The sequence below is a fragment of the Falco punctatus genome, assembly GCF_963210335.1.
Source record: "Falco punctatus genome assembly, chromosome: 7".
In the NCBI taxonomy this organism is placed as follows: Eukaryota; Metazoa; Chordata; class Aves; order Falconiformes; family Falconidae; genus Falco; species Falco punctatus.
This window is the reverse complement of record NC_137587.1, coordinates 50768610-50787606: the sequence shown is the minus strand read 5'-3', so window position 1 is coordinate 50787606 and position 18997 is coordinate 50768610. Positions and strand designations below refer to the sequence as shown.

Genomic DNA, 18997 nt, shown 5'->3' with positions numbered 1-18997 from the left:
AGGAGGCAAATGGAGAAACGACAAGGAAAGCAGGAAGGTGCTGCAGCTGCTTTACTGGAAAGAACTAGTGTGGATGCTTACAGTGCTTTGCAGTGTAGTCTCAACAGGCTTGGGGAACTTTGTGGTACCTGGAATGAATGCATTCCTAGCTTCCAGAATGAGGATGGGAGATGAAAACTACGCAGCTATTATTGGAGAAAGTCACTTTCCTAGGCCATTATTTACAGACTAGAAGCTGGGTACAGATGGGAGGGTCCTGAGAACCTGAGCACCTTTCAAGATGCTCAGTAAAAAGTACAAAGTCATATAGTGACGACTAATCAGTGGGTGTAACATCTTAGCTCCTTAATCATATGTTAAACAAAAGGATATGTTATGGTGTTTCTTGTACCTCAAAACTGGGAAGTGTCCCACCTCTTCTTAAATCACTGCCCCTGCTTCTGTGCTGCAAGTTAAAATAGTTGTTTTTCTGGTCAATAGCTTCCTGCTGATGTACAGAAATGAGCACCTGTGGTAGTCTGGATCCCTGAACTGCACTGAAAACTGTGTGCTGCCTTTAGCACTGTAGCCTGCCCACCTTTATACACCTGGTCCATAAGGCTTCTCCTGACGATCTGCCATGTTGACTGCAGAGAACAGTTAATGACATAAAAATCAGAAGATGCAGCAGTTAAGGAGGTGTAGCCTTTATTGCTGGAGCTCTGGAGGTTATGAAATGTAGAGATTTAATGCAGAGCTGGAGAACGGGAAGTGATGGCTTGTGGTTCAAGCCATATAGTCAGTCAGCTTGAAACTGTTAAATATTTTTTACTCCAGTGTAAATACAGAGAAATGAAGACCTAAATCATTAGAACTCAATAAGAGGAATGTGCTTAAGTAGCAAGGACAGCAGCATCAGCATCCTTATTTAGATAATTACTAAGTTTTATGCAGTAATTCCAGAGAAGTCACTCAAAAGAAACATCATGGTAAAATGATGTTCCTCTTACGGGAAGCTTTAGAAAGATTTCAGAATGTTTCCATGAGAACTGAAATGGTTCCCAGCTACAGAATGACTTCTGAAATTGTCTCTGGGTTTTATCTCAAAGGTGGAGATTTGCTTCAAACAAGGGCCAAATGCTGCTGACGCTCCACACTGCTCTGGTTGGGAGTTTTGATGCAGCTAATCTGACAAAGAGACCAGCCAACTTTTGGTGACAAATCTAAATCATCTCTGATTTCAGAGAAATGTTTTGTCTGGGATTTGTTTTTTCTCTTCTCTAATTTTCACTTTTCTTCTTTATAGCTTTATATTAGAAAAGATATATTACAAAAGGGGCTGTCTGCAGAGGGGAATGGCAAGAACAGCTACTGCAGTATGTTGCATGGAGAACTGTTCCCTGCAGTGGCTATTGTGTGAAATTTCTCAACACAGACAACTCCTGTTTTCTGTTCTTTCATCTGAACAGTGAGGAAACTAGCAGGCAAAGTTGAAATGATGCGCTAACACATTTTATTAGTTTTAAAGTTTGCTGCTTGACCGATCTTTCTTGTGAAGTCTGCTTTTTCTTTTAAAAATCTTTTTCTCTCTGTTTCAAACAGCATAGTGGCTTGCCTAGATTAATCTGCCTTCAGTGTATGTGCCAGCTTCACAAATGCTTAAGAGCATTTGTTTGCAAGGCAACACAGAAATTGGAACAATACATTTTGCACAAACAATATACTCAAATGCCTTACTGTGGGGCACAGCTAAGCTTCTCACCACAGCTGCAGGTTTTTGTGCAATCCCCACCTCCCTCCCCAAACCTATGCATTGTCATTGTGTAACACTGCAAAATTAAACTTTTAAATCAGTTCTTCCTGGTAAGATGGCATTTTTTTTTTCATTTGTAACACTGGATCATATAATACAGTGTTACAAATTATTTATCAAGTTTGAATTCCTCAAGGACCTCTTCTGATTCTGTGTAATTTCCCAAAAACAGTCCCCCTGAAAGGCAGTATTATAACTCCCTTTAAACGTGTGGTCTGCACAAAAGCAATCCTGGTATTACTGAGAACCAGCAAATGTCACTGGTGAGACAAGGCTAGCTCAAGCACTTGCGCTGACTGAAACAGCTCAGCTGTAGAGAACTGTTTAGTGCTTGGAGTGACAGCAAATATTTCTGTTAAGTGCGACCAAGGCCAAACGTCTTCCTTTTTTATCTCCTTGCTTTTGATCAGAAGGGTTGCAGGTCTTGCCTAATACCCATTGTAGAAAAAAACCTTCGTAGATACTCTCTGAACACCTTATTTTCCTATGTTTTTCTGTGCAACAATGCAGTAAGAGAAGAAAAGAGAACAAAGTGAACTGGGGGAAAACGAGATTGCTATATTTTTGTAGTGGTACAGTGCAACAGTATTGCCATGTCAGTATTTCAAATTTATTATGCACTGTTTCTTCACATAGAAGTGTTCATAGAGCTTACCTTCATGGAATGAGGTAAAAACCAGTCTTTCATGAAATTCCTGAACGTTTCGGAAGTTATTGACCATTTCCAGGGGTTCTGGGTCATCACTCTCTGTGCAGTACATGGCTGTTTCCAGTGCTAGTAACTATAAAGGGAAGTACCCTGTTCAGCTCCCAGAATACAGAAAAAAAAATGCCAGGGTATGGTCACTAAGAGCACATGTTTAAAATCAAAGGGGTAGTCAAAGAGAAGAATACACATTAATACTTAAGTCTTGCATGGCCTGTGAACCCAAATACAGCATAATGTGTAAACGGTGTGACATCTCCAAACCATACCTGTATTCTGTTTACATCCTGATAAAATCAATCCTGCTTATTAATTATCTGCCCGGAAAACTGGATGGGAGGAGACATGGTGGCTCTTTGCAGCATGTTCTCCCTAGCACAGTCTAATTCCTAAGCACAGTCTAATTCCTAAAAGCTATTTTATGAAAGAACTCTACTTTGGTAAAGACATGATCTGGCACAGTGGACAAAGAATGGACTTTCATAACAAGGAGCATGCAGTAATTTGATCAGATTTTTATAATAACATTTTCCTCCTGTGTTTATAATTAGATGAATCAGAAGACAGTGATTGGGAGTTTATGTAAGTGGCCACCTAACAAAAAAAAAAAATTAATTAGGTGAGCACAAAAACCATAAATTGGAGAAAAGCCAGGGGATTAAAGATTGCCAAGTAACACATCACATGCTTTCAAGAAACTTACTATCTACCCAACCTGTCATACCTAAGCCAGTCAGGATCAGCCTAGCACTAAAATACTTAGTGAATAGGATTCAGGCATAAAGCTTGAACAAAAATGATCTGGAAGTGACACGGAAAGACTCAAAGCAGGGAGTAAGTACACAGTGAAAACAGAAATTAATCTCACTTGACTGTGATTTTTCAAGCTGATACTAAATGAAATGCTATGCTATTGTCTGTCCTTTATTTGTTCTGGTCCATTGAAAACATGCTAACTACAAACAGAATAGGATTTTAATTTATGTCAGTTCTGTGATGTTCTTCCCACTTCAAAAATTTTAGCAATGGTTATCTTTCAGTTTTACAGGAACGTAAGATAAATCTAGGCAATGAGAATATGTGTTTACTGTTCTTTAGCAGACAGCAATCAGGAAAACATGCTATATTTAAACTTGCCTGCTTTTGTGAAATTTTAACGGGGTGTCGGAAAACTGTCCAGAGAACACTAGGGTAGCAAGGAGGAGTTGTCAGGGATCCTTCATAGCGATAATACTCATCCAGTCTGTCAGGAAGCAGTTCTCGAATATTGAAACCAGGGACTTGGACCGTCTGATCTAAAACAGGGGATTTGTGTTAAATGTTGCATCATCACTACACAGGTAGTGTGCCAGTGAAGTGAACTTGCTTCAGTGAACTTCAGTTCAGTGAAGTAGGATGCTTTCAGTCATATCACTAGGAAAAGAAAAATATGTTTTAACAGACATGATCCCAGTTCAAATGTACAAATCTTGTCCTGGATACCAAACTGGAATTCTATAAAACAAACTGTGACCGTATTAACCAAAAACCACCATATGCAAGAATTAAGGCCCAGTCAGAAACACATGGTACATGCTACCCGTATACTCTTCACAGAAATGCAGTGCATTTTTAAGTCTTTCACTGTTTGTGACAGGTTTGCCTGGGATTTCTGGAGGGTTCTTCAGCCAGTTCAATCCCTCTCAGGGTGACACTTGTTACCCCTAGCCATTCTCCCTCCGACAAAGCCTTATAGCCACTCACCCTTGTATTTCACGTTCCGGAAGTGCCTGAAGATCTTTTCATAGGATGGGTTGAAGGGTCCAATCTGTAATGAGCAGGTATTAACAGCTGTGTAAATCACCACAGTCTGAATACGAGTCTTTGCTTCTACACACAGCAGACAGCAGCATTTGATGGCCTCTGTCATAGGGCATCTCCACTATCCAGATATTCATATACTAGAATGGCATAAGTACTCTTTTTTTTTTTTTTTTCTCAGAACATTAACACTATCCTCAGAACCCCAATAATGCTCTTACTCACTCCAGAGCTGTTACAGCTGCTTTCTCATAATGCTGTCTTAGCAACTGCAGCATAGACAGACCTCTTGTACACACTTGAAAGACCCTATTGCCCTTGCCTGTTCAGCATGCTGTGCAAATGAGGAGAAACCATTTCCTCTGAGAACGCTGCAGGCATAAGTTCTGAACTAACAGGCTTCTCAGATCATCTACTGGTTTCTGGTCAAAGCCACATTTTTCCACCCACAAACATTTTTTAGCCTGCTGCTCCTCACAGTCCAGGAAGATAAAGAATGACACTGTTGGGTACTGCAGGGCCACTGGCAAGGGCTATAACTCAACTATCAAACAAGACCATGTTTTTCAACTGCTACCAGCAGCTTTTCAGTCTAATCATCAATGCCTTTTCTATGAATTCTTTAGAGCTGGTGCTTAGCAACTCGTCTGACATCCAGACATAGTAAACTGGTGTCCTTAGATCAACTGTAATAGCTACCAGCTGTCTGAAAGTTTTTCAAAGACCTAATCTCCATTGTTTCCCTGTTTGATTTTTAAACATCATTGCTTAGAAATAACCAGAATCCCAGCGTTATTCCTTAGCATAATATACAATACTCTGATACTTTTCACAGCTGCAACTTCCAAATGAACTAAAATTTGACACAAAATTATTGCCAAAGTCTTAGAGCTGCTCGAAAGTGAGCTTGGCTAATATTAATGAGAATTAGAACTTTGACTTCTAACTAGAACATTTCCACTTTTTTGATCGAAGTGTCAAAACCTGGGTGTTTTCAGGTTTAGGCTTTTCTTTTTTTTTTAATGCTGCAGAAAATCCTTGCATTTAAAAATCTTCTTTATAGTTATGGAGGAGTTTTAGTTCTTCAGAAAAAAAAGAGAATTTGTACAAGCTTCTAAAAATTTTTCTTTCAGGTCATTATTATCTTTAATTGCTTCTGTGTGGGGCTTTAGAGGGGAAAGTTGGAAGGCTGTCTTTCTGTCATCTTAAAAAGGGCACTGAATGTACTTGTTTACTGTAATCTGTGATTCAAAGAATCTGGGAAGTTTGTGACCTGAAGTCTGTGGTCAAATTCTAATTACATATAGTGGCCGAAGCCAGGGCTGGGTCTGCCTGTGCCTCTCTGCTGCGTTGAAACTGCTTCGTGCTACAGTAGGCAGCTTTGAGTAAGTGAACTGGAAATTCACTGTTTGATTAGCTCTACCAATCCTTAGTTTGTAAACAAATGCAAGAATTGATTGAGCATAGCTGAAGTTAATTTACTGAAAAACATGACAAAATATTCAGAATTCTTTTTTTCTTAAAACTTGTTCCTGTTTATGTACATGCAGCTGGAATCTGGTGCTTTTTTGTGAAAGAGAAAAGGAAGAACCTTTATTCAGCCACTGCATCCTTAAATAGTCTAAGTAATTTTGTACATTAAAGGTCTCTGATGACTTAAGGATTGAAAGCATATTCTAAACAAAAGCAAAGGTCTTGCATCCTACCTCAAGAAGAATAGCCAAAACTGCCAGTCCATCTGCTTTGTCCATTGCTGTCATTATGTCTGGGTATTTCTCAGAGTTATAATGTACAATATGCAGCTGCAAAGAAGGAGATGCAATGTTATGGTAACGTCTGGGGCATGCTCACTTTTCTGTGTTGCAGCTGAAAAGGGCCAGTGCAGCCACCTCAGGCTAAGACAATACAATGGGACCCTTCCGTGACTGCTGGATGCAGTGGGAAGAACTTTTAGAGAAAAGGAAAAGATCCTGGAACTCCCAGCCCCGCGGTAGCTGAGTTATGCTCCCCCACCTTTACATAGTAGGGAGTGGGAAACATGATCGATTACTTCAGCTTCAAGGCATCTTGACTGTAGTACTAGCAAATTTTTCTGAAAAAGTAACACCTTGGCACTCTTGGGCCTCTCTGATGTTTAGAATGCAAAACCCAGTGTTAAACGTAACCAGAGAAGAAACTGATTTCTAAAGTGTTGTTATGCAAGCAAATTATTCTGACTGATTTACCTTTTAATCATTTTGGGGTAAATACCTGATTGGTACTGCTTTTCAAAAATCTATTCCCAAATCCATAATTTTGGATTAGAAAAGATAACAAATATTTCCTCACTGGATAGAGAAAAAGGTGAGTAAGGTAGACAGAGAAGCAGTGTCATGCAGCTAAAAGATACACCTGGTTTACAGAGAAGAACCAAGGTGTCAAATACCTAGCAAATTGCTTGAAATTACTCGAGTGATCCAGTGCCAGCCCTGACTTTAATTCACAAAAGTGCACCAGAGTGCATCCTTTTTGTGGTGCACAATGCATTTTTTAGCATATATACCCAGATCATAAATACTTAGATTAGAACCTTGCAGCCTTCTACAGTCATATAGCCAAGATAAAGATCTCACTTTAAAACAACAGGATCTGCCCAGCCTTCTTTGTTTCTTTCTCTGATCTGAGCTTCTTACCTCGGCTGCAAAATGCTTGCCACTGATTGTGTGCTCTGAGCCTTCTGACTTGTTTCTGTTTCCCCAGTGCAGGTGAAGTTGAGATGCAGTGTATTCAAACGGGAGGTTTCTGATGTACATAGTAGGTGACAGATACATTTTCACTGTAAGCACACCAAAACCAGATGGGAGCAAATGATACCAGAGCTTTCAAGCACAAGGCAAATAAAAATACTGTCTCTATTACATACGGAGTTTGAACAGAGCAGATTCTTAACTCAAATCCATCTCAGTCTGTGGTAGGAGATAAACACTTCAGTTGTCTTTGACCCTTTCTAGGTAATACAGGAGAATTTAGAATACACCCTTTTTCTATTTTCTTAAGCTAAAGGAAATGAATGTGAGAATTGTTGCTAATGGAAAACTTTCGACTCCCTGAAGAATGCAAAATTATCTCGGTCTTATTGAAGAGACAGTTATTGATGTGTTGAAGCAAAAGTTAGGCTCATGTGCCTTTTTCAGTCTCCTTATAATGGTTGAAAATGGTTTAATAAATTAATATTTCTCACGGTATTTTTAAACTCCTGTTGTATTGAACTTCTCTTTTTTTTAGAAACATATGACAAAGGCAAAGAAACTTTCCCCTCACTCCACTCCCCCTGAAACCCAGAGCATCGATGTTAAGCAGCAAGATAATCACAGGCCTTAAGAACTGTTATTTCCTCTCTTGATATGCTGCAGGGAGACCTTTGTATGCATTACCCTCCTTCTACTCAGTAATGCTTTCCAGTGTGGAAGCCAGGCTGGGTTGTCTTTTCTTGTTTTGTTTTGGGTTTTTGTGTGTAGAAGTTACAATAGTAATTCTCAACTCAGCAGAAACTGAGTTGTTCACTTGAGAAGTTTGGTACTTCATAAAGCAACGGTTTATGTAAAGAACAGATTGATTTTTTTACAATTTATTATTTTCTAGTGTGAATACGGTTTGTTTCTGGAGTGTCCCAGACATGTTTTGCAGGGGAAACAAAGCTCAAAACCTTAAGGAAGGAACAGCTGCAAGCCTATGTATTTTTATGCTAGTGCTAAAAAGCTTATTTTGAGCTCTCCTGTTTTCAATCTAGCTGAAGTAGGTAATTCTATCTGGATTAGCTGGCCGGTGAAGCACGTTAATTGTATGTAGGAATGACTGATACCACAATACTAAGCATCCTACTGATTTCCTCTCCAGCCATAAAAGAAGACAGCAGCAGATGGTGTGATGATCACTCCAACAGAGGCTAATTTTTCATTACTCAGAGCAATTAAGGTTGTATATGAGTGAGGTTTGTAGAGTGGGTCACATGTCCCCTGCTTTCTAGGAGGGCACTGACCTTAGAAGTGCATTCCCTTTTTTACCGAGGGCGGGGATATATTTTTGTCTTGGCTTTCATTAGCAAGTAGTTGAACCTCTTGTTTTAGGGAAGGATCAGATGATGGTATTGACATGGGCTCTACGAGGTATTTGCTTTTACCCGTGTGACTGTTACGTGAGGGACAAGCTCTCAGTATTGTTCTTTTGTCTCCACCTGTTCTCTGGCACTGTTAAAGTCCACAATGATGATGTTTTCTTCTCTGCTTATTGCATGTCACTCACATCAGCTTAATACATTCCACTGTGACAGTAGAATCTTTCACTCAAGACCAAGAAAGGCTCTTGAGAAAAGAAGGTTCACAAGGAAAGGGTGTTCCAGCCATTCCTAGTCTAAAGCAACCTGGTTTTGATGGAGAAATTGATCAAGAGGAAAACGAGGAACCATGCTCTAAGAGGTTGGCCCTTCCTGAAGAAAGAACTTATGTTCTACAGAGCAGGTTTACCCCACTGAAAGAGTGAGAAAAAAAGTGGTGTTTGCATGTCCGGCATCTCTTAACGAAGCATGCCAGAGAAGAGCAGAGGCCATTTTATAACACACATTCTTTTGAATGCTTATGCAATAGAGGAGGACACAAAGAAGGAGGGCCTTAGCTCTTCTTATTTCTGTGTCTTCAAATGTTTCAGAAAAGAACAACTGGTGGGACTAGCTTACTCATATCGTATATTGTGTCAATACAGTAGACTTTTTTGCAACTGCATCTTCTCTGCTTTTACTTATCGTATTGACACTTTGATTTAGTCCTACAGTGGAGGTCACGTTTGTATGCTATTTCAAATTACTTTTCTGTCTTTTTATCCATCTTTCTTATCTTAAACTAAAGAGGTTTCTATCTCAAGCCAAAGGAACAGAATGGTGCTCTTAGCTTCCCTCCCGAGTAATTCAGCTGAGCTGCTTTGATTAGACTGGAATGTCAGAGACACAACGCACCCATATTTTATCAGTTTATCCCTTTTTAACAGAATCACAAACTCTGTTTCTGTTTTGGAGCACTCCAACCAAAGTAATAAGAAAAGCTCAGGAATTAATTCTGACATGTCTAGAGTTTATTTAAAAGCCATAGTCGATACAGCTTAGCATTTGTACATAGTATATTCCCAAGTTTCCCTAGCCTGTTCTCTAGATATTGGTATGCTGATGTGAAGGCTTCATCATCACAGATAAATTTCATCTTATAATCAAAGTAATTCACCCTTGAAATAAAAAATCATGAGCTCCAGCAATGCTTTCCTTCACAATCCCTTGCTGTCACTGAGCTTCCTTACCTGAATGACCGTTATTGGTCAATGTAAACTGGTCAGTGGAGGACACGTTATAGCCTATGAATTCTAAAGGCAAGAGATTAGAGTCATACTGGAGAATATCTTTGTGGAAATCTATTGGTGATTGGAATACTCCTCCACAAAATGGGTATTTCTTTGGCCAGGCCTTCTCTCCTTCAGGACCTGTGTAAATTAACAGAGAGACACATTTGTCAAACCTTAACTATGCAATTAATATAAAACCTCCCCTGTTTCAGCCTTCACCCAAAATTTGGAAAAGGCGTATTTTCTCATTTTTTAACTTAATATCATCTTTTCAGTGTGCCGTTAGATAGAAAAGAGCCAAATGCCAACAAAAATCTCACATAGAGACACTTGACCGCCCCTCAGTTTTTTGGCAATCTCAGCTGCTGTGGATGTTATACCTCTGGGGTAACAGCTCACCAGGCTGGGGCTGCAGGCAGCAGCACCACCGCCAGCCACAGTGCCTCTGGCCCTCTTGTGATGGTGTTGGCTCTCTTCAGGGCCCACAAGCATGACAAGTAGAGTTGCGATCTGTGACGGTATTTGGATTATTTACTGACATGAATTATTTTTCCCTATTGAAGTAACAGGCATGTGCACAGTAACACAGCTATTCCAGCCTTCTGAAGAAAACTGCTGAAAGAAGTGACTGCATGTTGACAGAGGGAAGTTTCCATACTTTTCAATACAGAAAAAGCCAGACCTTTATAAACTTTTCCTTACTGTACAAACTGCCTGGCTCTATCTAGCAATATTGCATAATTCACAGTGAAAAGCTAACTTGCAAAAATGGAAGGTGTTATGATAATTTGACCTGCAATAACTTGCTCAAACTCTGGTGAAACTTCTTCATCAGAGTCTTTTGCCCTAGGTAGGATCTACAAAGAATAGATAATATCAAGAGATTTTTAATTGTGCCTTTGATTTAATGACACATTAATAGCTAGCAGCTGTTCACAGCTGTAAGCTGAGGCCATTTGCATTTAAATACCAAAAGAGATACTTGCATCTTGTGTTTCTCCTTGACATTGAAGATTCATTGTGATTCTTTCTAAGGCAAGAAGGTCGTTTGGGATCATCCAGCTGATTTGTATAACACAGCTATTGGACCTCTCTGGATTAATTTCTACTTCAATGAAGCCGTATCTTTTAGTAGGAAAAACCCAAACAACTACTCTTTAAGCATTGCAGGTAAAAGATACTTCATTAGTGCCCAATGGATAATTACTCTCCTTGGTAGCTTGCTTTTTGCTGTGAGTTTGTCTAGCTTTGACTTTGTTTAGATAGTGATTGCTTTTAATCTTTTGCTTATAAGTTGAAGAGCCTCCTGTTAGCATACTTTTGTTACTTACTGAAGTACTTGCAACATGGAGGACATAGTTTATCAATTCTTTTAAATTAAACAGATTGAGTTCCTTGGGTCTTTGGTTAGAAGGCTTCTTTTCCAAACCTATAATGTTCTTTGTGGCTTCTTTGAAGTCTCTCCAGTATGTTAACATCTTCCATGAATTGTGAATGCCAGAATCTAATGTTAGATGGGGTCATCGGTGACAAATGAAGTTCAGATCTTTAATGGAGGAAAATTAACAGTCAGGAGAATATTATTCGAGGGTCACTTTTTAATGTAAAAGACAGTTTGCAAGGATATGGATAGTGGAGGTGAATCTGCCTGAAACAGTGCATGTGTAGAATTGGCAAGTTCAGTTCTGGTGCTCAAATACAGACTTACTTCCTTGTTAAAGCTCTTTAAGAGTTAGCACATGACATTGTTTGCAGTGTGGATACTCAGACTTGGTGTTTTTCGGTATAAATAGGCCTTTATGTTACTGTAACTTACATCTTTGACTCCAGTTCGTTGCCAATCACATTAATTTCTCTCCCCTTAGATCTTCATGGTACTATCATAAAGGTATTGAAATTATTTTTAAAAGCTGATAAATGTTATGCTTTCATTATAGAAGACTGTATACTATCCTTTATGTATTTTTTGGCAAATAACAAATCCACCCAGAAGAGCATAAATTCCATATTATGAGATATACATACTCAAGAATATTTCCCAGGAAAATATATACCAGGAAATGGTAGTTTCTTGAGGTTGAAACTTGATGTGCAAGACAATAACACTGAAATTTAACACTTTCCAGGAAGCTAAGACTACAGCAGTGTCAGAAAAATTGGTAAGAAGCCTTTGTTGTAAGAAGACTTTAGTAATTTTTAAAGGTTTAAGGTTTCTGTACACTGATAAGGTAGTGAGTTTGCTAGAAGGCTTTGATATATTACATAACAGGTTTGGAGACTTGATAATTAAATAGGTAATTTTTAATGGATGCGTAAAATAAAAGTCTAATCCCAGCCAGTGGAAACCATGTCATGAAGTACCACTTACTTTTTCAGTACTATGTTTGGATGAATTGAATGCCCTTAAGAGTTGGCAACAGAGTATGGGAACTTCCACGCCAACATCAGCAGTTCAGAAGGGAACCTTTTGTCTTTTCTATAAAATGCTGTTGTTATTACAGTCTTTATGTACCTTAATCTTTATTAGCAGTTATTCTTTCCTTGACACAAATCTGCAACTGCATTCACAGGCTTCTAAGCTACAGCAGTTTACACTTTTTTCTCATTCCTGCTCAATTAAAAAACCCCAACCAACCAAAACAAAAAAAACCTTTTCTTGGTACAAACCCAGTTTTTCTAGAAATTCTGCCTTTTGTCACGTAGTCTTCCTAATTTCAGTGCCTTAAAACTCCTGTCTCAAAGAGCTGAGCTCACTGCAGCTTGGGTTTGCATATGTGAAATTGAGATTTCCATGGTAGATAAACCACACAGCTGGAAGGCATTTCTCAGCAAGCTCTGTTGAAAATGAATGATTGATTGTGAACCAGATTTTCCTTTTTCTGTGCCAGTACATTCAGATAAATTCAGTGCAAATCACATTGTGTTTACAAAAGCTGTGTCTGATCACTGCTGAATAAAGAATAGCATGTGGATGTATTAAGATTGGCCTGTACTAAAAGTCCCCAAAGGTATTAACATAATACTTTTTTGCATATTATATTGCATAAGATATTGCAAAAATATCTTAGTAGTTAATTTCTTTCTTTTGTGACAACAGTTACGACAAAGGAAAAGACCCAGACATCTCAGATGATGACTACTGCTATGAGGACCCCATCAGGACTGTGTCAGCAGAGCAATAATTGTGCCATGGGCCTGTCCTACCCACCAGCACTACTATTCAGCTGTTGGAGTGAGCAAATTAAGGTATGGAGCTGTTGGTATGGGTAGAAGTAGGACCCCTCCTGCTACAATGCAGCCATGAACACTCCCTGCTGTAGGGAGTGCAAACTCAGGTTGCTCAAATCCAGCTTGTGGGCTGTCTTCTTTACAGGAGTTCCCAGGGCCACGTTCCCCTACCATGCTGTCAATAACCCTGAGCCTGGCTGTGCCCTCATGGCTATTTTATAAAGGATGTCTGTAAATAAATTGGTAATAATTCTTTGGATAGTCTTGCTGCCCAGCTGCGGAGTGAGATGGGTGAAGTACCCATGGCTGCACATGTGCATTGTATCATCTCCTTTGAGAGCTTTTAGCTTTCCATGCCTAAGCCTTTAGCCAGCCCTGCAGCCCTAGTGCTCCTGGGTGATGCAGGACAGATGTTCCTTTAAGAACAACAGTGGTGTCTCTCCCAGGATGTGTACATTGGCTGATGTAGAAAAAGAAGAAAACAGGCCTATGAGACTCCAGTGTTACCAACAGACTTTTGCTCTGATGATCGATTAATATTCATGCTGCTCAAGCTTCTCACGGGGTATCTGAGTTCTCATGATCTGACGTCAACTAATGTAGTAAAATGCACTGCGTTGGTAACACAGGGGATGTCTGTGGTATTTTTGCAGCCAGGCAGAGCAGTCTGCCCTGTTTTCAGCCGGCTGGGAGCTCTGTAGCTGCCATTAGCCCAGGGCTGAGTCAGTAGTGAAGCCTGAGAGTCCAGGCTCCCTGCCACAGTAACGTGACCACATGGTTTCCATTTCACTCAGAGCACAGAGCTCAGTCATACCATTCTGTGTACACATATCCTATATGTGTATATCTTCCGTATACATGTCCAGAGGGAAGCTTGTGAGAGAGGGGAATTGCCAAGGGCTGCAGCTGTCCCTGTGACTCCATTCCAGTGCTGTATGAGAATTTCTGGGCATGTTCTAGTGTGTTCACTAAAGCTGGTATTTTCTAAGGGAAAGTGAAGCGGTTTTAGCCCAGGTTCTCAATACCTTACTGAATTTGAGTATTTGGCAACAGTAAAACTAAAGAGTTGGCAAGTTCAATTAGCCTCATGTTTGTTAACAACAGTTCTTGTGTCTGCACTGTAGCATGAAGTTGTCTCCTCACATGCTAAAGCACGTTGATAATTCCGTTGGCACTATTACTTTAAAATTGGCTGTAAAGCTAGTTTTCCCCATTGTAGCTGCTTGTCCGCTCTCGAGGAGTGATTCTGGTTCTTTGATTTCATTCCAGCCCTCTTACATTACAGAAGCAGAAAGCCAGAATCCAAAGAACTGAAGCCCAGTTCTTCAATCCTACCAATTCTCCTCTGGGGCAGAGGACTTCAGGCTTGCACCTTCCAGCCACACAGCAGCATTGCCAAGAGCTGCATGCACATGCCGTCCTGAGCTATGGGGCACTGGAACAATTTCAGTTCTTTACTGAAAACACTTTTCTCATGGTACACTTCATCTGCTTTGTCTGTTTTATGGAAGGAGAAGCAGCTCATCAGAGGATGCAAAGCAAGCCTGTGTCAGAGGGAGCTTGAGGGCTTATGCCCCAGCTCATTGGCCTGTTCTGTTTCTTGCAGGCACTGTTTCTTGAGCTCTCTAGGAGAGTAGTGAAATCTGGAATAACAAATAGCATCACTGCAGTTTGGCTAAGGAAGAGGCAAACAGAGGAGAGGTTTAATCTTTCTATTTATTGTATCTAATGTAGTGGTCTCCATTGTAGCCAAGCCAAATGCTCATTTCTCTGGAAAGCTTGTGCTGAAAAGATAAGGCCTGATCACATGCAGTGTCACCTTGCTTTGCCACCATGCCCTGAGCTGCCAATGCTGTATCAACATTCAGCTTTACGTATTGTCATACTGAACAAATAGAACTCTCACTGACAATCAGAACTCAGATTTCTCCTCCACCCATAAACTTGCACCTTGACCCCCATCTTGACATCAGTCTGCACTGTGATTATAATGGCTTGACTTCCTTTCCCTTGCTGTTGACTTAATTTTAGTAGGAGGCATTGCAAAGTGTTGCAGGATAAAGGTGAATGGTGGAAAGTGTAGGCTGCCATAAGGAACCACGATCAGTAGAAGAGTATGAGGAGGCTCTTTTCTGGCTGACTGCAGTCTCTCTAATTGCCAATTTTCTCTGTGCAGACCAATGTTCTACCTCTGCTTTGTTCCAGGTATATGAAAAGAACTCATCTGTACAAATTCAGTTACCACTTTAATTTTTTGAAATTACTTTTATATGTTTTTTCTAGATAGATTTGAAAAATCAGTAGCTGAAGGGAAAAAAATAAGAATCTGTTTTGTGAATCTTCCCTCTGTCCTCCCATGTATGTTAGAAATCAGACTGCGGTATGGATGCCTTTAACAGGGATTGAAGTTGAGCACTGAGAATAATATACTCTGAAATAAACACTGGTACCCAAATTCCCAGAAGAGGAGAAGTAACTAATTTAAACAAGCATTACCCTCGGAATGAGAGCAAAACTTCTACTTTGGTGATAGTAAAAGTCTTGCTTTCCTTACTACCCAGCAGGATTAGGTTCCTCTGACGACTGCTGCCAAGGTGGAAACCCCTGGCTTTTGTTATTCAAACTGTGTTAAGCCTTTTTTTTCTTAATGAGAATACAAAGTATATGTATACATACTGGCAGTTAGATTAATACCTATAGACCTGCAGCTGACAGTTTTCCTTTTGCTTATGTGAAATGAGTCAGGTAAACTGGAGCATAGCCAAAGGGAGTAATTCCTAGCAGCAAATTCAATCTCAGAGGTTCTTTGTGCTGTCTTGGAGCAGCACCAAAAGCTTAGGAACAAGCATTTTCTGCTGAAATTCTCAGCATTGCCGACTTCTCTGTGGGCACGGGGTGTATAAAACACTACTCTGAATGAAGAAATAACTGGCTAGAGAATTTGATCAATTAAAAGAGAATCTCTAGGTAATCTTCCTAAGCAGCCATCAGATCCTTCTGGGTTAGTAGCTGACTTGAAGGGCTAGCGTACAAAATAACACTGCTTTCCTTGCAGCGCTGGGATTTTCAGGGAGCTGGCTCTCCAGTAACACGATGCAGGTAACTTGCCGAACTCTGACTCTACTTAAAAATGAAGACCCATGCTCTGTGCAGAACCAGGCTGAAATGCTGCTGGTCTGTGACCGGGGCGAAAACAGAGGGCTTTGGGGAACTGTTGCAGTAGCAGGGCCAATCTTAATCTGCTGAAGTTCCTGTTATTTTGCAAGGCAATTTAGACTCCAGTAACTGACTCAATCACCCAGATATGAAACCTGATGGATGGAGAACAGATTTCAAGACAATGGACCAGATCCAAACTTGAGTAAAGATAGTGAACCCAGAAGGTTCTCACCGGAATACATGTGGCATCCATCCCCTTAAAATACAGAACAAAGCCATAACTTAGAATGTACAAATTAGTTAGTACTTACCAACATAAGACCATTTGGACCCTGTTTAAAAACAAAAGAAATATTACTGTGAATATTTGAAATTAATCTTACTCTGTAAAGAAACAAATTGCTACTGAAACCCATGTATTGCATTTTGCAATACTTTTATCTGTCTTTCTAGCCCCATATGTTGAGCAAAACTTAGACACTTTCAAAGATTATGAACTATTCTCACGCAAATTATAATTATCCCTGTGATCCTGCACACAGGGGCGACTTTCGTGTGGTCACTTAAATCCTGGATCGTGGAGTGAAACTGTTGTCAAGTTTTTTTTTGGTTTGCTTTGCTTTGCTTTTTTCGTGGAATAGCCACAGACTACATAGGTACCTCCCTGATTTTTTTTCTGGTTAGGAAGCTAAGGAATTTGAACAGGGTGTAGCTATAATGAAGCCCCTCATGCCTACTTGAGGAGTTTGCAAAACATCATGGATTGCCAGTTGCTACACTCAGAAATGATTGACAGTCATTTCTGTACAGCAGCTCTGGGATTTGCCAACTGAAACAGACAGGAATAGATGGATTTTGAAAAGAGGCAGTGTGATACACAAACAGATACAACTCTGAGAGCCCTGGGGAGTTGAGTGAGTGTTAAAATGATCAATATTTATTCATTGGTTAAGGAACTGAACTTAGGACAGTGCCTCTGCATGTCTTTGGAAATGTCTTGACTTATTTAATGCTCTTTTCAAATTTTTTTTCTGGTCCTAAAACCTACTTACACTCATTCAGCTTGCTGTGTCTGACAGACCTGAACAGTTTTGGTTATCAGGCTAATGCAGATCTTTACTCTATACAATTTTATCTCTGCTTAGAAAACAGTCCTGAATTTTGAGTCTTGCAAATACTCAGTGAGCCTGTGTGCGCGTGCATGCATGCATGCAGAAAAATATTTATCCTTACACACGCACGTCTGCTTAGTACATGATTCTTGGCTGCATTTCTTGTACTCTGAAGCGTGGTCACAGATACAGCTCTCCAAAGAATGTTGTATGAAATGTTTGGGATTAATTTGTAGGGATGTACAAAACAGCTGCACTTAGCTCTTTTGTTTTGATATGTGCTAGGAACACTAAGCTCTCTGCTTTCAGTTCGTTAGAACCCATGTGCCTTGTTCTTTTACATTAGGATTTTCAAAACGAGGTCTGTGTAATCATTCTGGCTGAAGTCCCCAAGTTCCTCACATAGAATTCATGCACTGTCTTAGATTTCAAGATGAGAAACCTCATTCTCCTCTTCCTTTCTCTCTGCAGGAGATTATCTCTTACTGAGATTTTTGGGGGTACTTGTGTCCTCTGGTCAGCACATATTGTAGGTAAAACTTGCATGAAGATAGCAACTGACTGTCAACAGGATTTAGAAATCACCCCATCCTCATCTGAGCAGATTTTGAAGAAATATTGGCTTAACTACAATAGCTACTCTGCTCGTGCTCTTACTGCCCATTAAAATGTGAACAAGGTGTCAAAACTATGATTTTTATATTCTAGAACAACCATAAAACAGTCAATTTCCAAGTTTTTCAATATTTTGGGCATTTATGCCAATTGAAACAAAAATAAATGAAAGCTTAAAGTCTTTTGCAAAGTGCAATTTTCCTTAGCCTCAGAGCATTTTCATGACCTGCCGTTCACTACCATTATGACTTTATTGATGAACACAATAGTAGCAACTAGTGTAGGTAGGGCTGAGGCACGTTTAACGCGTAATTCATTTAACTTAGACCAGGAGATGAATAGATGACCAGATCTTAAAATCTTCTTAACTTTGTCTGAATGAATGTGTAAAGCTGACATCCTCCTACTGTGAACAAGGTTGCTAGTATCCATATTCTGCTTGATAGTGAAATGAGGATGCCACAGACTGTCACACAGTCCTGCAAAATCGAAGGAAAGTCAATAGAGCATCTTGATTCACATCTGGAAGGGAACTATCAACAGCTCCATACCTGTAAGCACTCTCCTGCCTCTTCATTCATGTTGGAGTGCTGATGAATAAGACAGTTTCACTGATCAGTATCAAGGGAACAAATACATTTCCAATGTCACTTGGGAGCTGGGAAAGTAGGAATGGTTTTAGTTTTGATAATCTATGTTACTTGTGTCTCTGACTTGGGAAGATGTCAGAGACAGGCAGATGCTGTAGCTCTTACCATTTCTTGGTGGCAGGTGTCTAATTCTAAGATAGGAGTTCTCCAGCATTCCCTTCAGGGCACATATCTTTTTGACACATCCTTTCACTTCCGAACTTTCTGTGTTGTCAGAGAAAGCACACAGAAAGCACCAAGCTCTAGGAACCCCTGCTCTTCAGATGGGAGATTCTTCTAGGGAATACAGCTTTTTTCAGAGGCTATATGCCCAAAATAAGATGACCTTTAAAGTTTGAATTCCACCCCTTATGTAGCTCATGTGAAAAACCCAGTAAAATGCTTATCTTGGCACAGTTCTGTATGAAGCTGATTGCTCTGGATTATGCTTGAACCTTCAGGATTTTTGTCCCATGAATATATGTGATGAGTAAGTCCTCCCACATGATCCTTTACAATGATTCGCCATCATATACTATAATCACACTAGGTGGATTATAATTAGCTTGAATGGATGAAAATTGGTTATAAT

General features: G+C 39.9%; 1 protein-coding gene across 2 annotated transcripts in view; it reads right to left on the bottom strand.

The window, feature by feature from the left end:
• CA12 (carbonic anhydrase 12) overlaps positions 1–18997 on the bottom strand; it is a 44054-nt gene that overhangs the window by 6636 nt on the left and 18421 nt on the right. For both annotated transcript variants that reach the window (XR_013929489.1, XM_080395615.1), the window contains exons 2-8: positions 16361–16381; positions 9621–9800; positions 6971–7113; positions 6005–6100; positions 4242–4305; positions 3636–3793; positions 2448–2574 (exon numbers count right to left, since the gene is read on the bottom strand). Coding sequence is in view for 1 of the 2 variants with exons in the window: in XM_080395615.1 (XP_080251741.1) it covers positions 2448–2574; positions 3636–3793; positions 4242–4305; positions 6005–6100; positions 6971–7113; positions 9621–9800; positions 16361–16381 (789 nt within the window). In the remaining variant the exon portion in view is untranslated. The remainder of the gene's footprint in view (positions 1–2447; positions 2575–3635; positions 3794–4241; positions 4306–6004; positions 6101–6970; positions 7114–9620; positions 9801–16360; positions 16382–18997) is intronic.